General features: G+C 42.4%; 2 protein-coding genes across 7 annotated transcripts in view; both read right to left on the minus strand.

Annotated features, from left to right (window-relative positions):
- Positions 1-1,441: 1,441 nt before the first annotated feature.
- On the minus strand, positions 1,442-23,084 carry LOC115147312 (neuronal-specific septin-3-like). Of its 4 annotated transcripts, none has more exons than XR_003866315.1 (11): positions 22,965-23,084; positions 10,695-10,958; positions 10,355-10,483; positions 9,625-9,706; positions 9,202-9,339; positions 8,394-8,511; positions 4,313-4,408; positions 3,807-3,903; positions 3,550-3,601; positions 2,656-3,375; positions 1,442-2,405 (listed from the first exon to the last, which is right to left on the minus strand). XR_003866315.1 is itself a non-coding variant. In XM_029689497.1 (11 exons), the coding sequence occupies exons 2-11, from the start codon at positions 10,954-10,956 to the stop codon at positions 2,870-2,872; spliced, it is 1,065 nt and encodes a 354-aa protein (XP_029545357.1). In that variant the 5' UTR covers positions 10,957-10,958; positions 22,965-23,084; the 3' UTR covers positions 2,472-2,869. The 4 variants fall into 4 exon arrangements, 3 of the variants coding, with proteins under 3 accessions (XP_029545357.1, XP_029545355.1, XP_029545356.1); XM_029689497.1 differs by lacking the exon at positions 1,442-2,405 and having other exon boundaries at positions 2,472-2,877; positions 3,293-3,375; XM_029689495.1 differs by lacking the exon at positions 1,442-2,405 and having other exon boundaries at positions 2,472-3,375.
- Positions 23,085-26,664: 3,580 nt separating this feature from the next.
- The window catches only part of serhl (serine hydrolase like), a 6,157-nt gene continuing 5,008 nt past the window's right edge, over positions 26,665-27,813 (minus strand). Inside the window, exons 12-13 of one of the 3 annotated variants that reach the window (XR_003866316.1) lie at positions 27,644-27,813; positions 26,669-27,268 (exon numbers count right to left, since the gene is read on the minus strand). The exon at positions 27,644-27,813 is cut by the window's right edge and continues 1,296 nt beyond it. The gene's annotated coding sequence lies outside the window, so the exon portion shown is untranslated. The other 2 variants (XM_029689498.1, XM_029689499.1) reach the window with 2 other exon arrangements.

Here is a 27,813-nt window from a genome sequence, read left to right on the forward strand (position 1 = left end):
GAGGAGCTATCTGGAATCGTGGACTTGGGAGGAAATCCTGGACGGTAAAGGACCATGGGCTCAAGCTGGGGATTATCGCCGACCGCAGTGGGAGATCGTAGCGGCTAGAGCTGAGAGGCCTGCGCTCCGCCCGTGCCGGGCCAAAGTGGGCATTCAGCCTGGAGTGTGGGTAAGGAGCCTACGTACCAAAACTCCAGTGCTCCCCCACAGCCCGGTTTATCCTGTGCCTCCTCCTCGGACCAGGCCTCCAGTGGGTCTCCCCATCCTGGTTAAGCCTTTGCCTCCTTCACGGACCAGGCCTCCAGTGGGTCTCCCCATCCTGGTCTCTGCTGTGCCGCCTCCACGGACCAGGCCTCCAGTGGGTCTCCCCATCCTGGTCTTTCCTGTGCCGCCTCCACGGACCAGGCCTCCAGTGGGTCTCCCCATCCTGGTCAGTCCTGTGCCTGCTCAACGGACCAGGCCTCCAGTGGGTCTCGCCAGTCCAGAGCCGCCAGAGCCGCCCACCAGTCCGGAGCCGCCAGAGCCGCCCGCCAGTCCGAAGCCGCCAGAACCGCCCGCCAGTCCGGAGCCGCCAGAGCCGCCCGCCTGTTCGGAGCCGCCAGAGCCACCAGAGCCGCCCGCCTGTCCGGAGCCGCCAGAGCCACCCGCCTGTCCGGAGCCGCCATCGACGCCCACCTGTCCGGAGCCGCCATCGACGCCCGCCAGCCGTGCGCAGCCAGGGTCGCCCGCCAGCCGGGCGCAACCAAGGTCGCCCACCAGTCCTCCAGCGCGGCCAGGGGCGCTACCTAAGTGGGCAACGCCGAGGGTGGAGCGGAGGCCACGTCCCGCACCTGAGCCGCCGCCGTAAGAAGGCCCACCCGGACCCTCCCCTTCAGTCAGGGGGGGGGGGGGGGTACTGTAACGCCCTGGCCATAGAGAGGGGTTTTTTGTTCTTTATTTTGGTTAGGCCAGGGTGTTACATTGGGTGGGCGTTCTATGCTTATTTTCTATGTTGTCTGTTTCATTGATTTTGGCCGTGTGGCTTCCAATCAGGCACAGCTGTTGTTGGTTGTTGCTGATTGGGAGTCACACATAAGTGCCTGTTTTTCCGTTGGGGTTTTGTGGGTAATTGTTTCTGTTCGATTATTTCCAAACAGGGCTGTTTTGCTGTCGTGTTTTTGTTCAGCTTTGTATAGTGTTCTTACGTTAATTAAAATCATGATGAACACTAACTCCGCTGCGCCTTGGTCTACTCTCTCTCCCGACAGCCGTTACATGTACCCATTTGTGATTCATACATTGAAATTGTATTGAAACAGGAGGACCAGTAGGTTGCACCCTTCCCTCTCTGTAAGTAAATAAAACATGTACTGTATTTCCAAATGTGAACTATTGTCAAGTAGAGGCAATATAGAGATAATAAAGAATGAATAAGATAAGAAAACGAGTCAATACACCACTCAAGAGATGGCAAAAGTATTTTTATTAAATAAACAATAAATTACTATAAATAATACATGAATATATAAATAATGAATGCAATACTGAAATGACATCTCAGAACAACTTTTAAGAAAAATGGGTTTTAAATGAAACGATAACAGGAAATTCACAGCCAAAAGTTTCACTGCTGTTTTTAAGAGATGTGGAATGATTTGAGTTACTGGAGTTTTAGTGATGCATTGTTATTAGCGGTCGGTTGATGTACACACCACGTTCAAAAATGGTTAATATATTGAAATTACTGTGCATTGATATGCGAGCTGGGGATATCCTTAAATGAAAATGACAGAAGGACTAGGAGACATGTTTCCTGACATGCACACATAAAAACATTGTATAGAAACAAGTGAGAATTGTTTTTTTGTATTATTTAAATTGTTCCTTGAAAAAACGTCTTCACTAATACCACACTAATGATATACAACTACACATTTCCAAACGTTAGACACCAAATTGAGTCACTTCTCACTCACTCACACACACATACAAACACACACACTCTGTATGATTGTATAAACATTTTGCAGGGAAACCCCTTTTAGGACACAGTTTAGATCAAAAGTGAATTGTTTGATAAATATAGTTTAACTTAATTGCTTGTTGGCTACTTCTGGAATACCTGTGCTCTATCGAAGGGTGATTTCCAAAATAAACCTTGGTAAACATTACCATGTCATAACTGATCGGTTACATGCACTGGGCATGGGTCACCAGATGAAGTGGAGGGAGTGAATAGGAGGGAGGGAAGTAAACCATAAAGATAGATACAGGACTAAAAAGAGACATCTATCTAAGTCTATGAGTAAATAATTTCATGTCACAGGGTGAGTATGCGCAGGGAAGCACTGCCCTCGGGTGGCAGAGAGAAGGAAAGCCGGCTGCCCAGCATTAAAGGGAATTGGCACGTCACCTTGACATCAGAGCTTTAAAAAAAAAACACCCACAAAAGTTGTGAATGGCAAAGAACATTTCAGACTGTGATTTCTATATTTTGTGCAATTTAAAGATAAAATGACAAAATAGCTATATTGTAAATAAAGCCCTTTGTCAATTTATATTTATGTCACAATGCTTCAAGGAAGTTGAGGTGCTCATTTACCAGCCCCTTCATAAAGCATTTCAGCACAAAATCAATTCTTATAGTGGCAGCTACATAACATACTGTATACTTACAGGGCAAGGATGAGTAGAGCACAAGGTGAGCGGAAATAGGAAATCCATTTTTTATGAATAAAGGGAATTCCCTCAAATTTGAAGTACTTCATTTGATTCATTCCCTTCAATCCCAAAATGCTTTGGGTTGCAGATTTAGCTGGGGGTGGCAGATGGGGTCTTCCTTGGGTCTTCCTGCGGGGGGCGGCGGATGGGTTCTTCCTGGGGCATACATCTACACATCTACATTATAACAAAAATAACAAAATAAATTTGCAGTGGCGGCCACTATTTATTGTGCCGTTGCAAAATGCATTCAGGGGAAACACTGGGGTTGGCCTTGTTTTGGATTGCAGGATCAAAGGTTAATCCCAGGTGTCACTGGAATGTGAGTGTGGGTGGTTTAGGACGATGGGCGGAGGAAAGGGAGACGTAGGACGTGTTTTGGAATGAAAGCTCTCCTAACATGATATTTTGAGTGACAATGAATTCCACATCTATAATGTTCTCCAAAGCATGCAGTGATGCTTAAATCACAACATAGATTTATCTATCAATATCTTTTGATCTCTCTGTTTATCTCTCTCTTTCCTTAATCCCTAGTCTTAAATTTAAAGGTTGCTCTCTTGAGTGTTGTTGGCCGAGATGGGGTGCAGACCTCCGTTGTCGTTGAGTCTCCTGGCGCGGTAGGTTTCATAGTGGATGTTGTGGGTGACCTCCTTCAGGTCCTGGAGGTGAGACCTGGGAGGGAGAGTGGAGAAAGGGCGGGCATTAGCTGATAGCTACATACAGTTGGATTTGGTCACTAAAGTCAACTTCAAAGCCATAAGAGACTCATCTGTAATTGTATTGTAAGAATAGGAAAGCTATAAAGCATTAGTAAAAGATAGCTCAATGTACGATTGATTGCTTTACCTGATGAGGAAATCTCGTAGCAGAGCAAATTCGCAGTGATTGGGATTTTCAACTGCAACAAAATACAAGAAAGAACCCATTTGGCATAAAAAAATCTAAATCACATTTGCTTCACATGTCTGAGCCTGGGCCCAATTTCGGTATAACAACGTCCATAAATCCATTCCCTCTGCCTCTCTGAGGAGAAAGGTCAACATAATACGCTTGGCATTAATATAGGACCTAATGAATTATATTGAGGTTATAAATAAACCTACCTTCTACCACACCCCAGGCTGTCTTCCTCCCCAGAACCCGTTTACTGTTCACTTGGAACTCCTTGTCGCTGCCCACCACTGCAAAGGGCATGGCCTCCTGTGAACAGACTCGTTTAAACAGGGTTCAATTGGACGAAGAAAACATAACAAATTTACGAATCCTGTGCAATAGACAGATTTAGGAGTTATTATTATTCTTCTGAGGGGTGTCAGAAAGAGAGCTAAAATGCCAAAGAACCATAAAGATAGAATAAGAGAAATAGTCTGATATTCATATGAAATTAATTTAAATATTTGAATTGCCTAATAATTTTGGCAATCGCTATTTTGCATGCTCATGCCATTGAGGCATGGGAGAAAAAGAGGGAGAGGTACAGATTTATCTTGTGTTCACATTATTCCACTTGAGAGGAAGTGTATTAGGGAGACAATCAATTGAAGTGATTGAGTCCTTTACAGTATGATGTAAGGTCGTGGACTTCAAAAATTGGAACAGAGGCCCTTACCCTAATCTTGTCATTTTCATTCTTATCCTCCATATCATCATCAAACTCATTCTGCGGGTAGTACTCAATCCCATACGTCTCCAGCTCCTTCCTCACCTAAGGGACGAAGAGGGGGCAGAGGTTACATATCCTAATGTGCACTACAATAATGTGTTCCCTCATGACTTGGTTATCCATAACAAGTTCTACCATGACTTCTATCTAGACCAGGGATATTCAACCTGGGGTACTGCTGGGGGTCCGCGAAAATATAGATACCAAAGAGCTCCAAAGAGCTCTATTTTCATGTCATCCAACAAATCTAAACGCCTGGAGTTTACTCACCGGCATTGGTACTTGGATTGGAACTGGTGCTTTGGTCAGATGACATGAAAATAGTGCTCTTTGGCCACGCACACCAGTGGTGGATTTGGTGTCTAAAAAAATAATGCATAAGCAGAAAAGAACCCCATACCTACTGTAAAATATGGTGGAAGATATTTGATGTTATGGGGCTATTTTGCTTCCACTGGTCCTGGGGCCCTTGTTAAGGTCAACAGCATCATTAACTTTACCCAGTTCCAGGACATTTTTGCCAAAAACATCAAAATCCACAAAGAAATGGTTAATTGGCCACAAAATCATAATTTTGCAATGACAACCTCAGTCTCCGGACTTGAAACCCATTCAAAACATGTGGTTTGAATTGAAGAGGGCAGTCCATAAGCGCAGGCAAAGGAAATCAAGGATTATGGAGGATTCTATATAGAGCAATGGTCTAAGACCCCTTCCAATGTGTTCTCCAACTCATAAAATATTTTAGAAAAAGGCTCAGTGCCATTATCCTCACAAGGTGAGGTATTAAAAAGTATTTAAAACAGGGGTGTCAATAATTTCGAACACTACCTTTTTGAGAAAAAAAGTATTACTTTCTCATTTTTGCTAATCTTTAACAAGGGTATAAATAATTTCATTTCTGAAATATATATATATATATATATATATATAGTATATAAAAAAGTGAAAAAATATATGTTTTATTCCAATGTTTTTATGAATATCGTTAGCGAAACATAATATATATATTTTTTTATTATATATCTACAGTAGAAATGAGGAAAATATCTTTGTCAACATTATTTCTCAACTCCTAATATTGAGCTAGTTACACTCATTGGAGCTAATTACACTCACTTGAGTATCTTACATAGGCTTTGAAAAAGCACCCGCAAGTACCAGTTGCAGCAAGTGCCGCTGGCTGTTCCTAAGCTTTCTTAACATGGACATACATTTTTGCCAACACATGGCAAACCTTTGTTTAACCAGCTAAACAGCTACTACTATCAAAAAATGTGTTTGGAGTTACATTTTTAGCTAATAGGCTATGTTGTATTTTACACCAAGGGTCTCCAACCGTTTCTAGCATAAAAAAAATATGAAAAGTCACGAGCTACTCATTTATTTCTAGCTTTCAAATAGGCACATTCTTCTCTTCTCCCCTGCAACTCTTACCCAGGTCCTTAGAGTACAAGAGAAAGTAGTGCACTATGTTTTCTGTCAATATACAGTAGAAGTCAAAAGTTTGGACACACCTACTCATTCCAGGGTTTTTCTTTATTTTTACTATTTTCTACATTGTAGAATAACAGTGAAGACATCAAACCTATGAAATAACACATATGGAATTATGTAGTAAAAAAAATATATATTTTATATTTGAGATTCTTCAAAGTAACCACCCTTTGACTTGATGAAAGCTTTGCACACCCATGGCATTCTCTCAACCAGCTTCATGAGGTAGTCACCTGGAATACATTTCAGTTAACAGGTGTGCCTTGTTAAAAGTTAATTTGTGGAATTTCTTTCCTTCTTAATGCGTTTGGGCCAATCAGTTGTGTTGTTACAAGGTCAGGTTGGTATACTGAAGATAGCCATATTTAGTAAAATAAAAGTCCATATTATTGCAAGAACAGGTCAAATAAGCAAAGAGAGACGACAGTCCATCATTACTTTTCTTCCTTTTTTTAAATAATTTTTTTATCAACCTTTATTTAAGTAGGCAAGTCAGTTAAGAACAAATTCTTATTTACAATGACGGCCTACCAGGAAACAGTGGGTTAACTGCCTTGTTCAGGGGCAGAACAACAGATTTTTACTTTGACAGCTCTGGGATTCAGTTACTGACCCAACGCTCTAACCACTAGGCTACCTGCCGCCCCATTTAAGACATGAAGGTCAGTCAATCCGGAAAATTTCAAGAACTTCGAAAGTTTCTTCAAGTGCAGTCGCAAAAACCATCAAGCGCTATGATTAAACTGGCTCTCATGAGGACCGCCACAGGAAAGGAAGACCAAGAGTTACCTCTGCTGCAGAGGTTGAGTTCATTAGAGTTACCAGCCTCAGAAATCAGCAACTAACTGCACCTCAAATTGCACCTCAAAGAGTTCAAGTAACAGACACATCTCAACATCAACTGTTCAGTGGAGACTGTGTGAATCAGACCTTCATAGTCGAATTGCTGCAAAGAAACCACTACTAAAGGACATCAATAAAAAGAAGAGACTTGCTTAGGCCAAGAAACACGAGCAATGGACATTAGACCGGTGGAAATCTGTCCTTTGGTCTGATGAGTCCAAATTTGAGATTTTTGGTTCCAACCGCCGTGTCTTTGTGAGACGCAGAGTAGGTGAACGGATGATCTCTGCATGTGTGGTTCCCACCATGAAGCATTGAGGATGTGTGATGGTGTGGGGTTGCTTTCCTGGTGACACTGTCTGTGATTTGTTTAGAATTCAAGGCACACTTAACCAGCATTGCTACCACAGCATTCTGCAGCAATACGCCATTCCCATTTGGTTTGCGTTAGTGGGACTATGATTTTCTTTTACAACAGAACAATAACCCAACACAACTCCAGGCTGTGTAAGGGCTATTTGACCAAGAAGGAGAGTGATGGAGTGCTGCATCAGATGACCTGGCCTCCACAATCACCCAACCTCAACCCAATTGAGATGGTTTGGGATGAGTTGTATCGCAGAGTGAAGGAAAAGCAGCCAACAAGTGCTCAGCATATGTGGGAACTCCTTCAAGACTGTTGGAAAAGCATTCCAGGTGAAGCTGGTTGAGAGAATGCCAAGAGTGTGCAAAGCTGTCATCAAGGCAAAGGGTGGCTACTTTGAAGATTCTCAAATACAAAATCTATTGTTTAACACTTTTTGGTTATTACATGATTCCATATGTGTTATTTCATAGTTTTGATGTCTTCACTATTATTCTACAATGTAGAAAATAGTACAAATAAAGTGAAACCCTAGAATGAGTAGGTGTGTCCAAACTTTTGACTGGTACTGTACTTACTCATGATATACAGTACTTCTGCCAGGTAAGCCTACTTTGCAGTTAACATTTAATTGAGAAGGTTTGGGACAGGTATTTCTGTCAACCAACAAGACGGTTATCACAATAATTGGCAAAACCCAGTGATAAACAAACGTGCCCACCACATAGACAGACGGGCAATATTACTGGAAATTAATTGGCAGATATTGTGTCAGGTTTGGCTTTTTAACCCAATAGTGGCTAACCAGGGGTGGGATAATGTCCATGTTGATTAGATAGTAGCTGAGAGAGCTTGCGATGTCTGATAATTGTGAGATTTGTTTATGACAGTTTGCGGTGGAACACCTGAAAATTGCATGTACTTTCAGAATTGTTTGGCGAGCTACTCAATGGTTGGCTGTGAGCTACTGGTAGCTCACATTTGGGGACCCCTGTTTAACACTCTTCCAATTATAATGTGGGGATGTCAAAATAATGAAAAACTATCAACCAAATCTATTCATTTTAAAATGTTGATTACTTCTTGCCATTATAATTCACTTGATGATACAACTTTGTTTTGCTATGATGGGGGTCCCTGGGTTGCTGGTTAGCCTTGGCTGGGGTCCCTGGTTGAAGACCCCTAATCTAGACTGTAGTTACACATAAACAGTATCATCCATAAAGGTCTCTCCCTGATACATGGCTGTTGTCTCCTTTGATGCCATAGAAGTCAACAGCCATGTATTAGGGTTAATCAAGGTCAAGGTCTCTCATCCCTCACCCTATGTTTGAACTCATTCTTCTCGTCAGGGGTCATGGTATCAGACTTGGCGATGACGGGGATGATGTTCACCACACGACTTAGGTGCTTCATAAACTCAATGTCCAGCTGTCGAAGACTGAGAGAGAGAGAAAGAGACACATTACCGTGTCAGCTGGAATAGAAACAATTAGCAATCCTACAGCAGGGCTGGCATGCATTCGTGATTCTACAACCAGGATTGCATGTAGTGAACAAATCTTTTTAAAAGCTTCCCAATTTTAACCCAAAACCCAGTCTTTTCAGAACAGTTATATGTCTGTCTCCCGACTTTAGGACAGATACAGGCTCATTGAACAACAGTTCTGTCCCTGATTGAGGTCCTTGGGTGTAGGTGACAGCACAGAAAACATCCCATTAACAGAAAACATCCCGTTATTCGCAATGATCAATGCAAGAAAAAGAACATGGCACACAGAAGACTAACTGTTTATGTAAAGAGCAATTTCACAGTTCAGATGAGTTGGCTTCATCTGTTGGAGCGAACCATGTTGCCTGGTTGTGTTGTGGTTGTGATGTAGCTCAAGAATGTGTTTAGATCTCAAATTAAATGTCAGTACAGCTGGAAGTAAACACATTAGAAATGAGATAGAGAACTGAGAGAGAGTCTGTGTGTGTGCGTGAGCTTCCATGCATGCGTGCGCACGTGAACGCCAATCAGATGTCAATGAGAGATACTAGGAAGTGGCTGTAACTCGTGCATACATTTGAGTATGTTCTAAATTAGGACATTTCTATTTCTGAATCACATGATGTATTTTTAACTCACGAGTGTCCCGTTGGGGAGATAAAGTAGAGGCAGCAGTGAACTCTGGTGTCAGGGATTCGCTTCTTTCGAGCAATATTGACCTCTTCCTTCAGGAACTTCTCATACTGCTCGTTGATGTACTTGGAGATGGGATCCCAGCTGCAGATGGATGGAACAAGGTGGGTGTTAGGAATATACAGTATAAATACACACAAAACCGTTCAAGCAGTGGTGGGTAGTAGGGTACGGTCAGGATAAGGAGAATGTACAGTATGTAAACATCTATTATAGTTTGGCAGTTCTATTTCTATCTGAATCATATGCACGGTTGAATCTAAATCCTACGCATGTCATTGTGCTTAACTAATTGAAAAATGTAGTGACCCCAAACAAGAAATAGACTGTGTAAGCGCACAATAATGAACATTCTTCCCACATACTCACCAGTTTTCATTGTTGATCTGATCACCAAAACCTGGTGTGTCGATTACTGTCAACTTCATCTTCACTCCGCCCTCCTCGATCACTGCAACATTCAATTACAACATTCAATTACCACATTCAATACAACATTCATACTGTAAGTACTTTAGCCAAAATCATGTGACAAAAAGTTAAACACGCAAGCAAGCAGTCAAAAAATGATATGTACGCTTTTTCCTTGTCTAGTAGAAGGGGATTTTTCTTTGATGTCAGTGAGGATGACAAATGTGCAACGATGTAGAAATAAAGCTAGCAGTAGAGTGTTTTTGGCCAGACAGAAAAACACAGAAGCTCTGCTCTGCCTCTGTGTCTGTCTGGGATGCCAGGTGGGCTGCACGCGCCAGCTGTGCCAGTCTAGGACACCTCAGGGCATATTCTGTCAAGTCTTTCTATGCCCGCGGCTCTGCACATGGCAGTGCAACACTGCAGCCCCTGCAGTCAACACAACCTAGTGTACGGTTACAAATGCCATCACTACAACATTATAACATGAATTGGCCTCTGAAAGCTAACCAAACAACCGAACCAAGCAAATGACAGCTCTAATCACATATCAACAGTAGAAGATACACACATACTCACACACAAACACTCTCATGCACGAACACACACTCTGTCCCTCTCTCTCTTTCTCACACACACTCTATCCCTCTCTCTCTTGCTCACACACACACATAAATGTCTCTCTCACCGTGGGACACAGCCTTGATCTCCACTGTCTTGGGGATCTTATGCTCGCCGCCCCATCCTGAGCTCCACCTGCTGACCTGGGACTTGAACAGCGTGTTCACCAGCGTTGACTTCCCCAGCCCGCTGTGACCTGAGAGAGAGAGAGAGAGGGTGGAGGGAGAGCATGGTTTGAGGCATGTTGTTGAGGAAGAGAGACAGAACAAGGGAGAGGCACAACTTCATTTCATGTTTCATGTCTCTGTGTTTGCTATCACACCATGGGTTCACGTACTCTTCAGAAAGACACTAAATATATCAATCATACCAGACACAAACAGAAGAGGTTGTCCTTCCTTACTTACCCACTATCATAATATTGAAGTCGAAACCAGCCTTCATGGTCTTCTTCCTCATCTGCTCGATGATGGTGTCAATCCCAATGTATCCCAGCAACGTGGATCCACCGCCCGAGTGTCCCAACCCTGAAACTCGATCAACCCCGACCCCGCCACCTAGCCCTGATGGTCCATGGGGTGCTGTGGGGGATGGTGCTGCGACATGAGGGGGCTTGGCAGGGACAGCAGGTTTGGGTCTCACTTCAGGGGGAACAATGGACTCTGACATGTCTGGAGGGTAAAATATGCCTTAGGCCTATTTCATTGGGCTATATACTGTACAGTACCTTCAGAAATTATTGACACCCCTTGACATTTTCCACATATTGTTGTGTTACAGCCTGAATTTAAAAGGGATTCAATTGAGATGTTGTGTCACTGGCCTACACACAATACCCCATAATGTCAAAGTGGAATTATGTTTTAAGACATGTTTATACATTTATTAAAAATGAAAAGCTGAAATGTCTTGAGTCAATAAGTAATCAACCCCTTTGTTATGGCAAGCTTAAGTAAGTTCAGTAGTAAAAATCGACTTAACTAGTCATATAATAAGTTGCATGGACTCACTCTGTCTACAATAACAGTGTTTAACATTCATTTTGAATGACTACCTCATCTCTGTACTCTACACATACAATTATCTGTAAGGTGACTCAGTCAGGCAGTGATGGTGCATTAATACACCCAGGCACAACAAAGACACAGGAATTATTTCTAACTCAGTTGCCGGAGAGGAAGGAAACCTCTCAGGGATTTCACCATGAGGCCAATGGTGACTTTAAAACAGTTACAGAGTTTAATGGCTGTGATAGGAGAAAACTGAGGATGGATCAACAACATTGTTACTCCACAATACTAACTTAAATGAGAGTGAAAAGAAGGAAGAAATTAACTTTATCTCCTGAATACAAAGCATTATGTTTGGGGCAAATCCAACACAACACATCAATCCAACACATATTTTCAAGCATGATGGTGGCTGCATCATGTTATCGGTATGCTTGTCATCTGTCACACCCTGACCTGTTTCACCTGTCTTTGTGATTGTCTCCAACCCCCTCCAGATGTCGCCCATCTTCCCCATTATCCCCTGTGTATTTATGCCTAAATTCTCTGTTTGTCTGTTGCCAGTTCATTTTGTTCATTCAGACCTACCAGCGTTTTTACCCTTGCTCCTGTCTTGTCTATAGTGCCTGTTTCCTAGTTTTCTGCATGCCCTGACCCTGAGCCTGCCTACCGTCCTGTACCTTTGCCCCACTACACTGGATTACCGACCTCTGCCTGACCTGATCCTGAGCCTGCCTGCCGTCCTGTACCTTTGCCTGCCCATGTTCTATTTAATAAACTTTTGTTACTTTGACATTGTCTGCACCTGGGTCTTACCTTAAAACCCGATAGTACGAACTGCCCCCCCAGACTATGCTGTGGATTTCCGCACGTTGGCAGCGGAGAGTGCTTGGAACGAGGAAGCACTGTTCAATATGTTCCTGCACAGTGTCTCGGAGGAGGTCAAGGACGAGCTTGCAGCTCGGGAGTTACCTACGGATCTTGATTCCCTCATCGCTTTGACCATCCGAATCAATGGACGACTACGGGAACGACGGAGGGAGAGGAAATTAGACTTTGCTCGAACGTCCAGGGATTCCACCTTGCCTCCGAGTCACTCAGAAGTCCCCGACGATTCCATTGCCGAGAGAACCCGAGGCTTCCCAACCTTCCCTGAGAGTCGCCGAAGACGGCTGAGTCACCGCTTCACGATCCTATGCAACTAGGTAGAGCTGAGCTGTCGCCAGCAGAACGACATTACAGGATCAACACAAAGATTTGCCTGTATTGCGGAACTCTTGGTCATTTTGTGTCCTCTTGTCCTTTAAAAAAAACAGGCTCACTGGTAGGAGCGAGTAGTCTGGTGCGCTATATGGAGAACTTTCCTGCCTCCCCTCCCTTGCTCGCACCCCTATTCATGCCATTCTGCTGTGGGGAAACCAGTCTAAATCTCTCTGGGTTTTCATTAACTATGGGGCCGATGACAGCTTTTTGGACGCTACCCTGGTTTCCGAACTGAACATCCCCACTCAGACCCTCTCCACTCCCATGGATGTTAGAGCGCTGAATGGGTGCTCTATAGGCCGGGTCACTCATATTACCACTCCCATCAACCTACGGGTGTCAGGGAATCACAGCGAGACTATTCAATTTCTGCTCATGAAGTCTCCTCAGATTCCTGTGGTTTTGGGATTCCCCTGGCTCCAGCGACACAATCCCCTCATCAACTGGTGCCATCATGGGCTGGAGTCTGTTCTACCACCTCCAGTGTCTGAAGTCAGCGCAACCTGCCCCGGGACGTCTTCCTGGGGGCTTGGAAGGTGCCCCGGACCTCTCCGCCATTACCGCGGAGTACCAGGACCTTCGGGAGGTGTTCAACAAGGCCCGGGACACTTCGCTTCCGCCGCACCAACCATATGACTGCGGGATTGACCTTCTCCCTAGCACCACCCTGCCCCGGGGATAACTGTACTCGCTGTCGGGCCTGAATACCAATGCTATGGACACCTATATTGGGGACTCCCTAGCTGCAGGATTTATACGTCCTTTGTCCTCTCTCGCCGGCACAGGGTTCTTCTTTGTGGAGAAGAGGGACAAGACCCTGCGCCTGTGCATCGATTACCGGGGACTCAATGACATAACGGTGAAGAACCGCTACCCGCTACCACTCATCTCCTTGGCCTTCGAGCCGCTCCAGGGGCCCACCGTGTTCTCCAAGCTGGATCTACGGAACGCCTACCACCTGTTGCTGATACGGGAGGGGGATGAGTGGAAGACCGCCTACAACACGGCCAGCAGCCACTACGAGTATTTGGTCATGCCATTTGGCCTCACCAACACCCCTGCCAGGTTCCAGACTCTGGTAAATGATGTTCTCCGCGACATGTTGAACCAGTTCATCTTCATCTACATTGATGACATCCTCATCTTCTCCCGCTCCTCCCCAAAACATGTGCTCCACGTCCGACAGGTTATTCAATGCCTACTGGAGAACCAGTTGTTTGTTAAGGCAGAGAAATGTGAGTTCCATCACTCCAGAATCTTCTTTCTGGGGTACCTCATCTCCACTGGGAGTGTTCAGATGGATCCCGGGAAGGTGAGGGCGGATGGCCCCAGCCTTCGTCCAGGGTGCAGCTGCAACATTTCCTGGGGTTCGCCAAGTTCTATAGCCGCTTTATCCGGGGTTACAGCACACTGGCTTCCCCCCTGTCAAACCTCTCCCAAGGTTCCGTTCACGTGGTCCCCTGCTGCTGACCGGGCGTTCCGGGACCTCAAATACCGCTTCACCCCTGCTCCCATCCTGGAACATCCTGACCCTTCCCGTCAGTCCGTGGTGGAGGCCGATGTGTCTGATGTAGGAGTGGGGGCGGTCCTGTCCCAGCGTTCTGCCCTGGACCTGAAGCTACATCCCTGCGCCTTCTTCTCCCATCGCCTCAACGCTACGGAGAAAAACTACGATGTGGAAAATCGTGAGCTTCTTGCAGTGAAGATGGTGTTGGAGGAATGGAAGCACTGGCTGGAAGGAGCGGAATACCCGTTCATCATATGGACCGACCACAAAAATCTAGAGTATCTCCACACCGCCAAATGCCTCAACTCCAGGCAAGCTAAATGGGCCTTGCTGTTCACATGGTTCAACTTCTCCCTCTCATATCGGCCGGGATCTAAGAATGTCAAGCCGGATGCACTGTCTCGCCGTTATAGCCCCACGGCTATTACCCCTTCCCACCTCGTGCCTGGCAACGGCACTCAGCTGGGGTATAGGGAAACAGGTCCGGGAGACACATCGTTCCCAACCGAGGGAGGTCGGCATACCTTCTGCCCAGATGTTTGTCGGCCACTGTCGTCGTACCTGGAGGAGAGGCCGGTCGGCCCTCCTTAAGACCACCTCCAGGTTTCGACGACAAGCGGATCGCCATCGAACCCCGGCTCCCCAGTATCATCTCGGGCAGAAGGTATGGCTGTCCACCCAGGTGGAATCCTGCAAACTCTTCCCCCGGTTTATCGGCCCGTTTCCCATCTCCAAAATCATTAGCCCCTCTGCTGTTCGTCTTCTGTTGCCCCGGACCCTTCGTATACATCCTACCTTTCATGTGTCCAGAGTTAAACACATGTCTCATAGCCCTTTGTCTCCTGTTTTTCCCCTTGCTCCTGTCCTGTCTATAGTGCCTATTTCCTAGTTTTCCCGGTTTTGACCTTTCTGCCTGCCCTGACAATGAGCCTGCCTGCCTACCGTCCTGTACCTTTGTCCCACTACTCTGGTTTACCGATATAAAGAAATGTAATAGAACTAAGCACAGGCAAAATCCTAGAGGAAAACCTGGTTCAGGCTGCTTTCCAACAAACACTGGGAGACAAATTCACCTTCCAGCAGGACAATAACCTAAAACACAAATATACACTGGAGTTGCTAACCAAGACGACATTAAATGTTCCTGAGTGGCAGTTTTGACTTAAAGCGGCTTGAAAATCTATGGCAAGACTTGAAAATGTCTTGAAGATTTTTTTAAAGAATAATGTGCAAATTAGAGGTTGACCGGATATGATTTTTCAACGCCGATACCGATTACTGGAGGACCAAAAAAAGACGATACTGATTAATCGGCTGATATATATATAATATATATATATATATATATATATATATAATATATATAAATAATGACAATTATAACAATACTGAATGAACAATGAACACTTATTTTAAATGAATATAATATATCAATAAAATCTATTTAGTCTCAAATAAATAATGAAACATGCTCAATTTGGTTTAAATAATGCAAAAACACAGTGTTGGAGAAGAAGGTAAAAGTGCAATATGTGCCATGTAAAAAAGCTAATGTTTAAGTTCCTTTCTCAGAACATCTGAAAGCTGGTGGTTCAATATTCCGTTCTTCAATATTCCCAGTTAAGAAGTTTTAGGTTGTAGTTATTATAGGAATTATGACGTGTCGACTATTTTTCTCTATAACATTTGCATTTCATATACCTTTGACTATTGGATGTTCTAATAGGCACTTTAGTATTGCCAGCCTAATCTCAGGAGTTGATAGGCTTGAAGTCATAAATAGCGCTGTGCCTCAAGCATTGCTAAGAGCTGCTGGCAAACGCAGTAAAGTCTGAATGAATGCTTACGAGCCTGCTGCTGCCTACCACCGCTCAGTCAGACTGCTCTTTCAAATATCAAATCATAGACTTAATTATAATATAATAAACACAGAAATACGAGCCTTTCGTCATAATTTGGTCAAATCAGGAAACTATCATTTCGAAAACAAAACATTTATTATTTCAGTGAAATACGGAACCGTTCCGTATTTTATCGAACGGGTGGCAACCCTAAGTCTAAATATTGCTGTTACATTGCACAACTTTCAATGTTATGTCACAATTATGTAAAATTCTGGCAAATTAGTTCGGAACAAGCCAGGCGGCCCAAACTGTTGCATATACCCTGACTCTGCTTGCACTGAACGCAAGAGAAGTGACACAATTTCCCTAGTTAATATTGCCTGCTAACATGAATTTCTTTTAAATAACTATGCAGGTTTACTTCTGTGTGATTTTAAGAAAGGCATTGATGTTTATGGTTAGGTACATTTGTGCAACGATTGTGCTTTTTTCACGAATGAGCTTTTCTTAAATCATCACCCGTTTGGCCAAGTTGAAGTAGGCTGCGATTCGATGATAAATTAACAGCCACCGCATTGATTATATGCAACACAGGACAAGCTAGTTAGCCTAGTACTATCATCAACCATGTGTAGTTAACTAGTGATTATGTGAAGATTGATAGTTTTTTTATAAGATAAGTTTAATGCTAGCTAGCAACTTACCTTGGCTCCTTGCTGCACTTGCGTAACAGGTGGTCAGCCTGCCAAGTAGTTTCCTTGTTGATTGCAATGTAATCGGCCATAATCGGTGTCCAAAAATGCAGATTACCGATTGTTATGAAAACTTGAGATCGGCCCTAATTAATCGGCCGTGACGATTAATCGGTCGACCTCTAGTGCAAATATTGTGAAATCCAGGTGTGCAAAGCTCTTAGAGACTTACCCAGAAAGACTCACAACTGCAATCGCTCCCAAAGGTAAACGTAAATTAGATATTTATTTCATTTTCAATACATTTGCAAACATTTTGAAATACATGTTTTTACTTTGTCAATATGGGTATTGTGTGTAGATGAGTGAGATTTTTTAAATATTTGATCCATTTTGAATTTAGACTGTAACACAACAAAATGTAGAATAAATCAACAGGTATGGCTAATTTCTGAAGGCACAGTAAAGAGAATGATACCTGTAGCAGACTGGTTTACAACAGTAAATAGTGCACTGCACAACAGATGGTGATGAAAACAGACATATGGCTATGCATGAGCAATTTGAGCCAAGGACACTCCAGGGCATACAAATTTAGCTGCTTCTGTGTATGAGTATGAGATCCTCCATAAGCTTTGACATACAATACCAGTCAAAAGCTTGGACACACCTAATAATTAAAGGGTTTCCTTTATTTTTTATATTTTCTACATTGAATAAAAATATTGAAGACATCAAAACTATGAAATAACACATACGGAATCATGTAGTAACCAAAAAAAGTGTTCAACAAATTAAAATATATTTTATATTCTTCAAAGTAGCCACCCTTTGCCTTGATGGCAGCTTTGCACACTTTTTGCATTCTCTCAACCAGATTCACCTGGAATGCTTTTCCAACAGTCTTGAAGGAGTTCCCACATATGCTGAGCACTTGTTGGCTGCTTTTCCTTCACTCTGCGGTCCAACTCATCCCAAACCATCTCAATTGGGTTGAGGTCGATGATTGTGGACGCCAGGTCATCTGATGCAACACTCTATCACTCTCCTTCTTGGTCAAATGGCCCTTAAACAGCCTGGAGTTGTGTTGGGTAATTGTCCTTTTAAAAAACCAATGATAGTCTCACTAAGCACAAACCAGATGGGATGGCGTATCGCTGCAGAATGCTGTGGTAGCCATGCTGGTTAAGTGTGCCTTGAATTCTAAACAAATCACAGATTGTGTCACCAGCAAAGCACCCCCACACATCACACCTCCTCCTCCATGCTTCACGGTGGGAACCACACATGCAGAGATCATCCGTTCACCTACTCTGCGTCTCATAAAGACACGGCGGTTGGAACAAAAAGTCTCAAATTTGGACTCATCAGACTAAAGGACATATTTCCATCGGTGTAATGTCCATTTCTCTTGTTTCTTGGCCTAAGCAAGTCTTTTCTTCTTATTTGTGTCCTTTAGTAGTGATTTCTTTGCAGCAATTCAACCATGAAGGTCCTCATGAGAGCCAGTTTAATCATAGCGCTTGATGGTGTTTGCGACTGCACTTTAAGAAACTTAAACATTTCTTGAGATTTTCCAGATTGACTGACCTTCATGTTTTAAAGTAATGATGAACTGTCATTTCTCTTTGCTTACTTGAGCTGTTCTTGCCATAACATGGACTTGGTCTTCTACCAAATAGGGCTATCTTCTAGAGGTCGACCGATTATGATTTTTCAACGCCTATACCGATACTGATTATTGGAGGACCAAAAAAAAGCCGATGCCGATTAATCGGCCGATTTTTATCTATATATTTGTAATAATGACAATTACAACAATACTGAATGAACACTTTTATTTTAACTTAATATATAAGTAAACATTTATTTAGTCTCAAATAAATAATGAAACATGTTCAATTTGGTTAAAATAATGCAAAAACACAGTGTTGGAGAAGAAAGTAAAAATGCAATATGTGCCATGTAAAAAAGCTAACATTTAAGGTCCTTGCTCAGAACATATGAAAGCTGGTGGTTCCTTTTAACATGATTCTTAAATATTCCCAGTTAAGACATTTTAGGTTGTAGTTATTATAGGAATTATAGGACTATTTCTCTCTATACCATTTGTATTTCATATACCTTTGACTATTGGATGTTCTAATAGGCACTATAGTATTGCCAGCCTAATCTTGGGAGTTGATAGGCTTGAAGTCATAAACAGCGCTGTGCTTCAAGCATTGCGAAGAGCTGCGGGCAAACGCTGGAAAGTGCTGTTTGAATGAATGCTTACAAGCCTGCTGCTGCCTACTACCGCTCAGTCAGACTACTTTATCAAATCATAGACTTAATTATAATATAATAAACACACAGAAATATGAGCCTAAGGTCATTAATATGGTCAAATCCGGTAACTATAATTTTGAATACAAAACGTTTATTCTTTCAGTGAAATACGGAACCGTTCCGTATTTTATCTAACGGGTGGCATCCATAAGTCTAAATATTGCTGTTACATTGCACAACCTTCAATGTTATGTCATAATTATGTAAAATTCTGGCAACTTAATTACGGTCTTTGTTTGGAAGAAATGGTCTTCACACAGTTCGCAATGAGCCAGGCGGCCCATACTACTGCATATACCCTGACTCTGCTTGCACAGAACGCAAGAGAAGTGACACAATTTCCCTAGTTAATATTGCCTGATATCATTAATTTCTTTTAACTAAATATGCAGGTTTAAAAAAATATACTACTGTGTATTGATTTTAAGAAAGGCATTGATGATTATGGTTAGGTACATTGATGCAACGACAGTGCTGTTTTCGCGAATGCGCTTGTTAAATCATCACCCGTTTGGCGAAGCAGGCTGTGATTCGATGATAAATTAACAGGCACCGCAATGATTATTTGCAACGCAGGACAAGCTAGTTAAACTAGTAATATCATCAACCATGTGTAGTTAACTAGTGATTATGTTAAGATTGATTGTTTTTTTATAAGATAAGTTTAATGCTAGCTAGCAACTTACCTTGGCTCCTTGCTGCACTCGCGTAACAGGTGGTCAGCCTGCCACGCAGTCTCCTCGTGGAGTACAATGTAATCGGCCATAATCGGCATCCAAAAATGCAGATTACTGATTGTTATGAAAACTTCAAATCGGCCCATGCCGATTAATCGGTCGACCTCTACTATCTTCTGTATACCACCCCTACCTTGTCACAACACAACTGATTGGCTCAAACGCATTAAGGAAAGAATTTCCACAAATGAACTTTTAACAAGGCACACCTGTTAATTGAAATGCATTCCAGGTGACTACCTCATGAAGCTGGTTGAGAAAATTCCATGAGCGTGTAATGCCATAATATGGACTTGGTATTTTACCAAATAGGGCTATCTTCTGTATACCACCCCTACCAAGTCACAAAACAACTGACTGGCTCAAACACATTAAGAAAATTACACAAATTAACTTTTAAGCAGGCACACCTGTTAATGGAAACGTATTCCAAGTGACTACCTCCTGAAGCTGTTTGAGATAGTGCCAAGAGTGTGCAAAGCTGTCATCAAGGCAAAGGGTGGCTACTTTGAAGAATCTCAAATATAAAATAGATTTTGGTTTGTTTAACACTTTTTAAATGGGGCGGCAGGTAGCCTAGTGGTTAGAGCGTTGGGCCAGTAACCGAAAGGTTGCTGGACCAAATCCCAGAGCTGACAAGGTAAAAATCTGTCGTTCTGCCCCTGAACAAGTCAGTTAACCCACTGTTCCCTGGTAGGCTGTCATTGTAAATAATAATTTGTTCTTAACTGACTTGCCTACTTAAATAAAGGTTAAAAAATTATAAAATAACGATGAACTGTCGTCTCTCTTTGCTTATTTGACCTGTTCTTGCCATAATATGGGCTTTTATTTTTAATAAATAGAGCTATCTTCTGTATACCAACCTGACCTTGTCACAACACAACTGATTGGCTCAAACGCATTAAGGAAAGAAATTCCACAAATTAATTTTTAACAAGGCACACCTGTTAATTGAAATGTATTCCAGGTGACTACCTCATGAAGCTGGGTGAGATAGTGCCAAGAGTGCGCAAAGCTTTCATCAAGTCAAAGGGTGGTTACTTTGAAGAATCTCAAATATAATATATATATATTTTTTGTTACTACATGATTCCATATGTGTTATTTCATAGTTTTGATGTCTTCACTATTATTCTACAATGTAGAAAATAGTAAAAAATAAAGAAAAACCCTGGAATGAGTAGGTGTGTCCAAACTTTTGACTGGTACTTTTGATCACAGGTCAGAAAAGCAGAGGCTGTCAGCTGAATTTAGAGCATCAATGAATAACCATATTCTGTCGCTTGCTGTCTCTCTCTTGCTCACACACACACACACACACACACACCCCCAAATAGTCTACACATCAAACAGGCATACACAACATCAAATAGGCTTCTGACAGATTATGCAAAGCCTGCTCAAAATTTGGAGTGGTATCACAAATGATAGCTAGATCTGCACAAAATAATGCAAAAATACATATTTGGGCTCTCTACTAAGTTATCTACTGTCATTTCACCTGGTATAACCTCTCTTTTTTGTCATAAATCATATCTCAAATTTAAATCTAAATTCTCTGGCTGAATGTGTGATCTGTCATCCCATCAAATATAGACTACAATGATGATGTTAGAGCATCCACATCATCCACATTGTATCTTTGTGTGATTTCTGATGGCGACAATTAGGGCCATATTTCCCACTGTGCTCCGCAAACTGGGGGGGTTATTTTACGTTTTAACGTCATTTCTACGGTCTGACTGAAGGCTAGCCAGATCAATCCACATTTCTAGCTTGATCATAAATATCCTGAACAATAACCCCGATCATGTTTAACCTCACAAGCTATACGATAGCAGCTGATTACCTACATCCCAAAACCTGTTTAACCAACCCATTGTCCCGGCTCCATCCATGCTGGATAAATTATGCTAAATTAGCTAGCTAACGTTAGGTATGCTAGCTGTCCGCATTCGTCTGCTGTGATGTACATTGTTGCGCGACTTACCGATTCCTGTTTATAGATTCAATTTCCCAAATAGTTTTGTTCCGCGCTAGCCAGTGAAATTTCGACTAGTCTTTCAACCCAATGCTCAAGAATAAACGATGGATGTCCAGCATAGGGAAGCAAAGATGTTGGAAACGGGTCATGTGATTTGTCTGAGTAACTCTTTCCCTCCGTCCCTCTCTGCCCCTGTCTCTCACTCTCTCTCTCTCTCTCTCTCTCTCTCTCTCTCTCTATATATATATATATATATATATATATATATATATATATATATATAGTGGAGAGCCCCCCTTTTCGTTACCAAGGCGACAAGATGAGAGAGAGGTGATGCAGAACGCATGCTCAAACAGAACTTTGCCCCTAGGCAACCTTTTTGGCATCACCTGAGTATTTTTGGTCATTTTTGCACAACCAATCAGTATTTGATTAGACCAAATTGTAATTGACAAAAATCTATAAAAATCAGCATGAAAAATATATTGATCCATGTAGCATATTTATCGAGATTAGTCATGTCTCATGTTTCATCATTTCTTTCATTTGCATGTTGGTAACTTAAAGTCATGAGAGACAATTCACATTAAATGCTTAATAGCAAGTCTGTATACATGAATGATAAAAACATATCAAATTGTTGTGTGTAAACTAAAAAGCAACAACCAAACACAATTTCATTGGTATTGTATAATTCACTGTAGGCCTAACCAGGGTTGGGTAGGTTACTTTCTAAATGTAATCCGTTACTAGTTACCTGTCCAAAATTGTAATCAGTAAAGTAACTGTTGGATTACTGAAAGCGTAATCTGATTACTTTCAATTACTTTTGGAGTAGCCTACTTTCCCCTTAAGAGGCATTAGAAGAAGAGAAAAGGATCCATCAAAAACACATTTGGTGTGTCATCTCAGTGGTCTCTGACTTGTGGTCAGACTCTCTCAGGTGGAACAAACCTAAACTTGCGCCTTTTTTAAATGCTGAAAGGTGTCATAATGTATTTTTTTCCCGCAAACATCCTTTCTGAATTTAAAAGTAATCCAAGAAGTAATCATCAGTTTTTTTCAAAAGTATCTGTAATTTGATTACAATATTTTTGCTGGTAACGTAACTGATTACAGTTACATTGTTTTTCCTTCGGATTACATGTAACTGATTACATGTAACTGATTACATGTAATCAGTTACTCCCCAACCCTGGACCTAACTACAAAATTCCTTATTTTGAAAATGCATTGAATCAGTCACAGCACACCACAAAATTGAAAGGAGAAACATTTGCATCCAATGATCAAATAGTACCATACTCACATATATGGCGTTTTGTTGTTAGCTCTTAGATACTCGCACTGCTGTCTTTTGCATTCATGTTGTCTGAGTTTGTTTGTTTTCTCTAGTCTACATGGTGTGCAGACTTTTTGCCTTGTGTCATGTGTCACTCACTTTACCCCACTGTTCCCCCAAAGTTGGTTTTATCATACAGTTTTTGCATGTCTGTTACTCTTCTGATAAGGAGCCATGTCTCAAATTCCCTCCAGTGCCTTCTCCCCCCCCCTCTCTCACTCTCTCTCTCTCTCGCTCTCTCTCTCTCTCTCTCTCTTCTGCCATCTCTCTCATCCTGACTTTCAGAGTAATATGTTAAGTCTGAAGAAAGAGAAATTATAACCAACAAATCCGATTTTGTTTACACTATCATGTGCATGGCCTTCTTTGAAACTTTTTTTCATTACTCACCCATTGACAAATACACTCGAGGAGGTGTGGTGATGTCATCATGTAATTGCTCTTCCTCTTCATCATCATATGTCATGCTTGAAAGAGGGTAATCCAATTCATGTGATAGTGAGATATCCATCTCTCCTGGTATGTAGCAGTCTATACCCTGGCTCTGGCGTTGGGATGGTTGTTCAGCGATCTCTGTTGAATCTGGGCCAACCTGTGATGTTTTGTGCTGCTGGTTGCGCTCCATGGACAGGAGCCAGTGCACAGTCCACTCTTCTGAGGAATATTCTGGTGGGTTTATGTTGGGCCTCTCATGGTCAGGTGGTGGAGGTGGACCTGTTTGGGTGGGTTCTAGATGAACTGGCCTTAGTCCTTTGACTCCTTTGTGATTGCTGTCGTTGCTCTTCACCATTCGTAAAGCCGATTGGACAGGATGTAAATTAGGTTTCTGTGATTGGCTGAACATTTTGGGAACGGTTCCACTGTGCTGAACACATTCATCTAGATTGGGTTTGGTGGATTCTGTAACTTGACCACTATTGATATTTTGGCAATGATCCAAATCCAAGCCCTGTCCATGTTTAATTGTTGATCTCTCAGGGGCCTCTGACAGGGCAGAGAGTGTGAGGGAGGCCCCCTGTGTCAGAGGTACCACCAGACATGTCTGGGAGTTGTCGCTGTTTGACCTTTTCACCCCAGACTGAATGGCTTCCTGTTTCTGACTGACTTCTAAAAGACACCTACCCATCAAAATGCTGCTATTTGACTGGTTAGATTGATTCTGTTTCCTCTCAATGGTTTGTGTATCGGTCGGTAGACTTTGACACTGAGGTCTAGTCCAGAATTTGGGTCTTTGGAGGTTCTTGTATTTTCTACTAGGGCTGGCTTGTGCTAAAGGTTGAGATGCAGCATCTAAGATTGTCTTTGTAGACTCTTCCAGATTAGACTCTTTGGTGGTAAAGTCCTTTATGAATGTTGCTCGCTTCTTTGCCCAAGGGTTGAGGTCATAGCTGCTTCTTTTGAGTTCTGTAACTGCTGCAGATGTTGATCGACTTAGGTGTTCTTTCCAAGATGGTGTCTTGGGAGGCATGGGAGGAGAAGCACTTTTACAGTATTCCTTTTGACTGAAAGGTAGTCGACCAGCATATACGCTGGCAGCCTGAGACTGAAGTCCCTTCTGAAGATGTCCAATGTGTTTTAATGTTTTTGGTGAAGCAAGGCCACATTGGGAACCCTGTCCACCCCTCTTTGAGTTAAACTGAAAATGAATTGATTGAGAATCATTTTCAACAATAGTTGGGACTTTCCTCCTTGAGACAACATTTTGTCTGGCTGCCACACCTCCTGACAGAGCAGTACCTGATGGGGTTACCAGCTCATTTGGTCTTGGTTCAGATATTGTGTCAGCAACTTTTTGCTTGGAAATGTCATCCTTACCTAGAAGAAACCCAGGGCTGGATTTTGTTATCATTCCTGTTTTCCTTAGTCCAAGCCTGGCCTGCAACAAGTTTGGGTCCTGAGACTTCATGCCTTTTGTCCTGTAGGCCCCTGGCTGTTGAGATTGTGGAGAGGAATGGGTGTACGTATCAGGCGGTGTGCCTACACCTCTAGAATAAGATGTTGGTACAGGTTTCATCATCCCAGAACGTGTTACAAAGTCTATCAGAACCTCTTGGTCAAGTATGTCATGGGTTGCTGGTTTAGGGGAACACTGGTTACGATGCTCAGCCTGACCTCTAGTAGTAGAGATAGGGATTGAACGGGCCCATCTTTCTTCGGCCACCGGGGAGGTCTGTTTTGTGCCTTGGCTCTCCAATGGCATTGTTTGACAGTACAGTTTTGGAGATGGGCCAAGCCGGATCTTTGGGATGGAAAGGCTTGGAGAGAGGTCTTGGTTTGTAATGATAAGTGGTGGCGAAACACTAGGATTTGGAATAGGAACTTTTGGAGAGATGCTAGGATTTGGAATAGGAACTTTTGGAGAGATGCTAGGATTTGGAATAGGAACTTTTGGAGAGATGCTAGGATTTGGAATAGGAACTTTCCAAATAGGCTTTGGAGTAGGAAGTGTTGGGGTTGGGCCTAGCCTGGCCTTCGGAGTAGGAAGTGTCGGAGAGACACCAGGTTTGAGCTTTAGAATAGGATGTGTTGTCCTTCTGTTGCCAAGAGTCCTCTCTGAATGAAGATGGAGTCCCTGGCCGTCAAAGGAGATCTGGATGGGTTTCTTAGTGACAATAGGTGAGAGCTGGAGAGGAAGGGGCGATGGGACTAGTAGTTGTTTTTTGGGTTGTTTGGGGGTGCAAGTTGAAAGTTGGTTATCAAAACTCATTGCAAAAATAAATTATGAATATCTGCAAAGCCTGGCAGTTTTCATGAGTAGGGAGTGAGAGAAGGTAAATGGGAGAGAATGACATTTTACGTTAATTTAAAAAATGTTATGTTTATATATTTTATTGTACATTTGGCAGTAAGTCTGTAAGAAACATAACTTTCATGTAAAAAGCACAGCAGAAAACTTGCATACTCAAATAGTCATCTGCATTACGTTGCATTACAGAAGACTGCAAGCCTGATCAACTACAAATAAACATAAAGATGAGTATACAATTAAACAAGCACTGACCTGAGTGTATGCGATAGGCTCTATCTGGGTTGTTGACATGGACTAAGAGAGAAAACGAGAGACAGTGAGAGAGAGAGGGAGAGACAGGGAGAACAGCTGGAAGTTGTGTGTACCAAAGTTACATTCTCCCCATTCCTCTCATCTAAAGCTGCACTGTTTCACTCACCCACCTCATTTTGTTTGTCTATGAGAAACAATTGTGTCTGTGGATAAATGACAGTGCTTCCCGGTGGAGAATCTTGAAACAAATCTTTGAAAAATTGACCTACTTTTGTGTTTTTCTTTTTTCAGGGCTGAGAATTAGTGCATAATACTGGGTATTCAAGTGGTGATAAAACCATTTATTTTGTTATTTCTTATGAATATATAATTATGGTAACATGGTCAAAAGTGCACAATGATACGTACATACTTTACACCACCCTTCAGTAAAAAAGGACAGTGTGATGAGAATAAAATACAAATGTTTTCTTAGGATCGACCTCTGAATGGATTATTTTGGCATCTTGAACAATTTAATCATCAATCTATTTGGCACATAACTGATATCATTACTGAAAGCAATTTACAGTTTCATTCAAACACCTTTACAAATACTTCCAAACAAGAGACATCTTGATAGCAGTTGCCATATTGACATTTTCAGAAAACAGATTTTGTGGTTTCAACATTTAATAATTTATTGCACTTTATTAGTCAGCTTCAAATGCACTAAGATACATAAACATCATGATAAATGTAGTGAAAGTCTGGTTACAAAACATATGCAAAAATTGGCACAATCATGAAATGGCACAAATATGAACATGAAAACAGGAACTATCACTTTGTTCAAATGACCTCCTTTTTGTTTCCCCTCTTTATGAAAATGTTATTTCACATTTCAAAGGGTGACACCACCTGACCACAGTGCCTTCCTCTCAATGCTGTTTCTTCCCAGTCAGGCCTCTCACGTCCCAAACCTCTCAGGAGGTGTCTGTGTCTGTCTACCATCCTGCGGTCCTCCAGTCCCAGTCCCACTCCATATGGTCAGCCTCTGTCCTTCCTGTAGTGTGTGTGGTCATATCATATGAGGGCATTGCTATCTTCGTCTTTGCTGTTCAAGATGACCACCAGCGGATGGTGCTTCACAGTGTTGTTGCTCCACTTGTGTGCGTCCTGAAGCCCTGGCTCGAGGAAGTAGAGACAGGCTCCGAAGCCGGCCAGCACCAGGACCGACACCAGCAGGTAGACGGGGACGAACCAGTCCAGGAACATCCAGGACATGGTACTGTTAGGGAGCGGTACAGGAGGAGGAAGGGAGACATTAGATTGTGAGCTGATGATGAAATACCAAACACAATCTATTTATTGTACACATGGTGCAGCTTTACCTGTAAACATACTACATACAATCTCAAGTCAAATACTATGTGCAAGTATCTGCCCTATCAAAAAATCCTATAGCATGGTCCTCTGTGTTAAGGTATATTAGTTGTGGCAGGCTATTGCCATTCAAATACTCATAACATGTTTCGCCATCCGTTTACTGTATCAATAGATTATGTCCACTGTAACTGATTGCACACATTAGCTGCTAGAGTAACTGCACATGATCATGACAAAAAATATCACCCCACAGTAGCTAGCAGGTTTCAGCACATACCTGTAGTCTCTGCTGTACCTGCCTTCCTCTGAATATGGTGGTTGTGTAAAATGGAGGAGCAATGGAGTCACTAATCAGATGATGTATTGGTCTAATGCAGCACAATCATCAGCTGGATGGTATAATATAATCCAAGGTGATCTCTCTGTACAGACGACAGAGAGGTTCAT

The sequence above is a fragment of the Salmo trutta genome, chromosome 14, assembly GCF_901001165.1.
Source record: "Salmo trutta chromosome 14, fSalTru1.1, whole genome shotgun sequence".
Classification (NCBI taxonomy): domain Eukaryota; kingdom Metazoa; phylum Chordata; class Actinopteri; order Salmoniformes; family Salmonidae; genus Salmo; species Salmo trutta.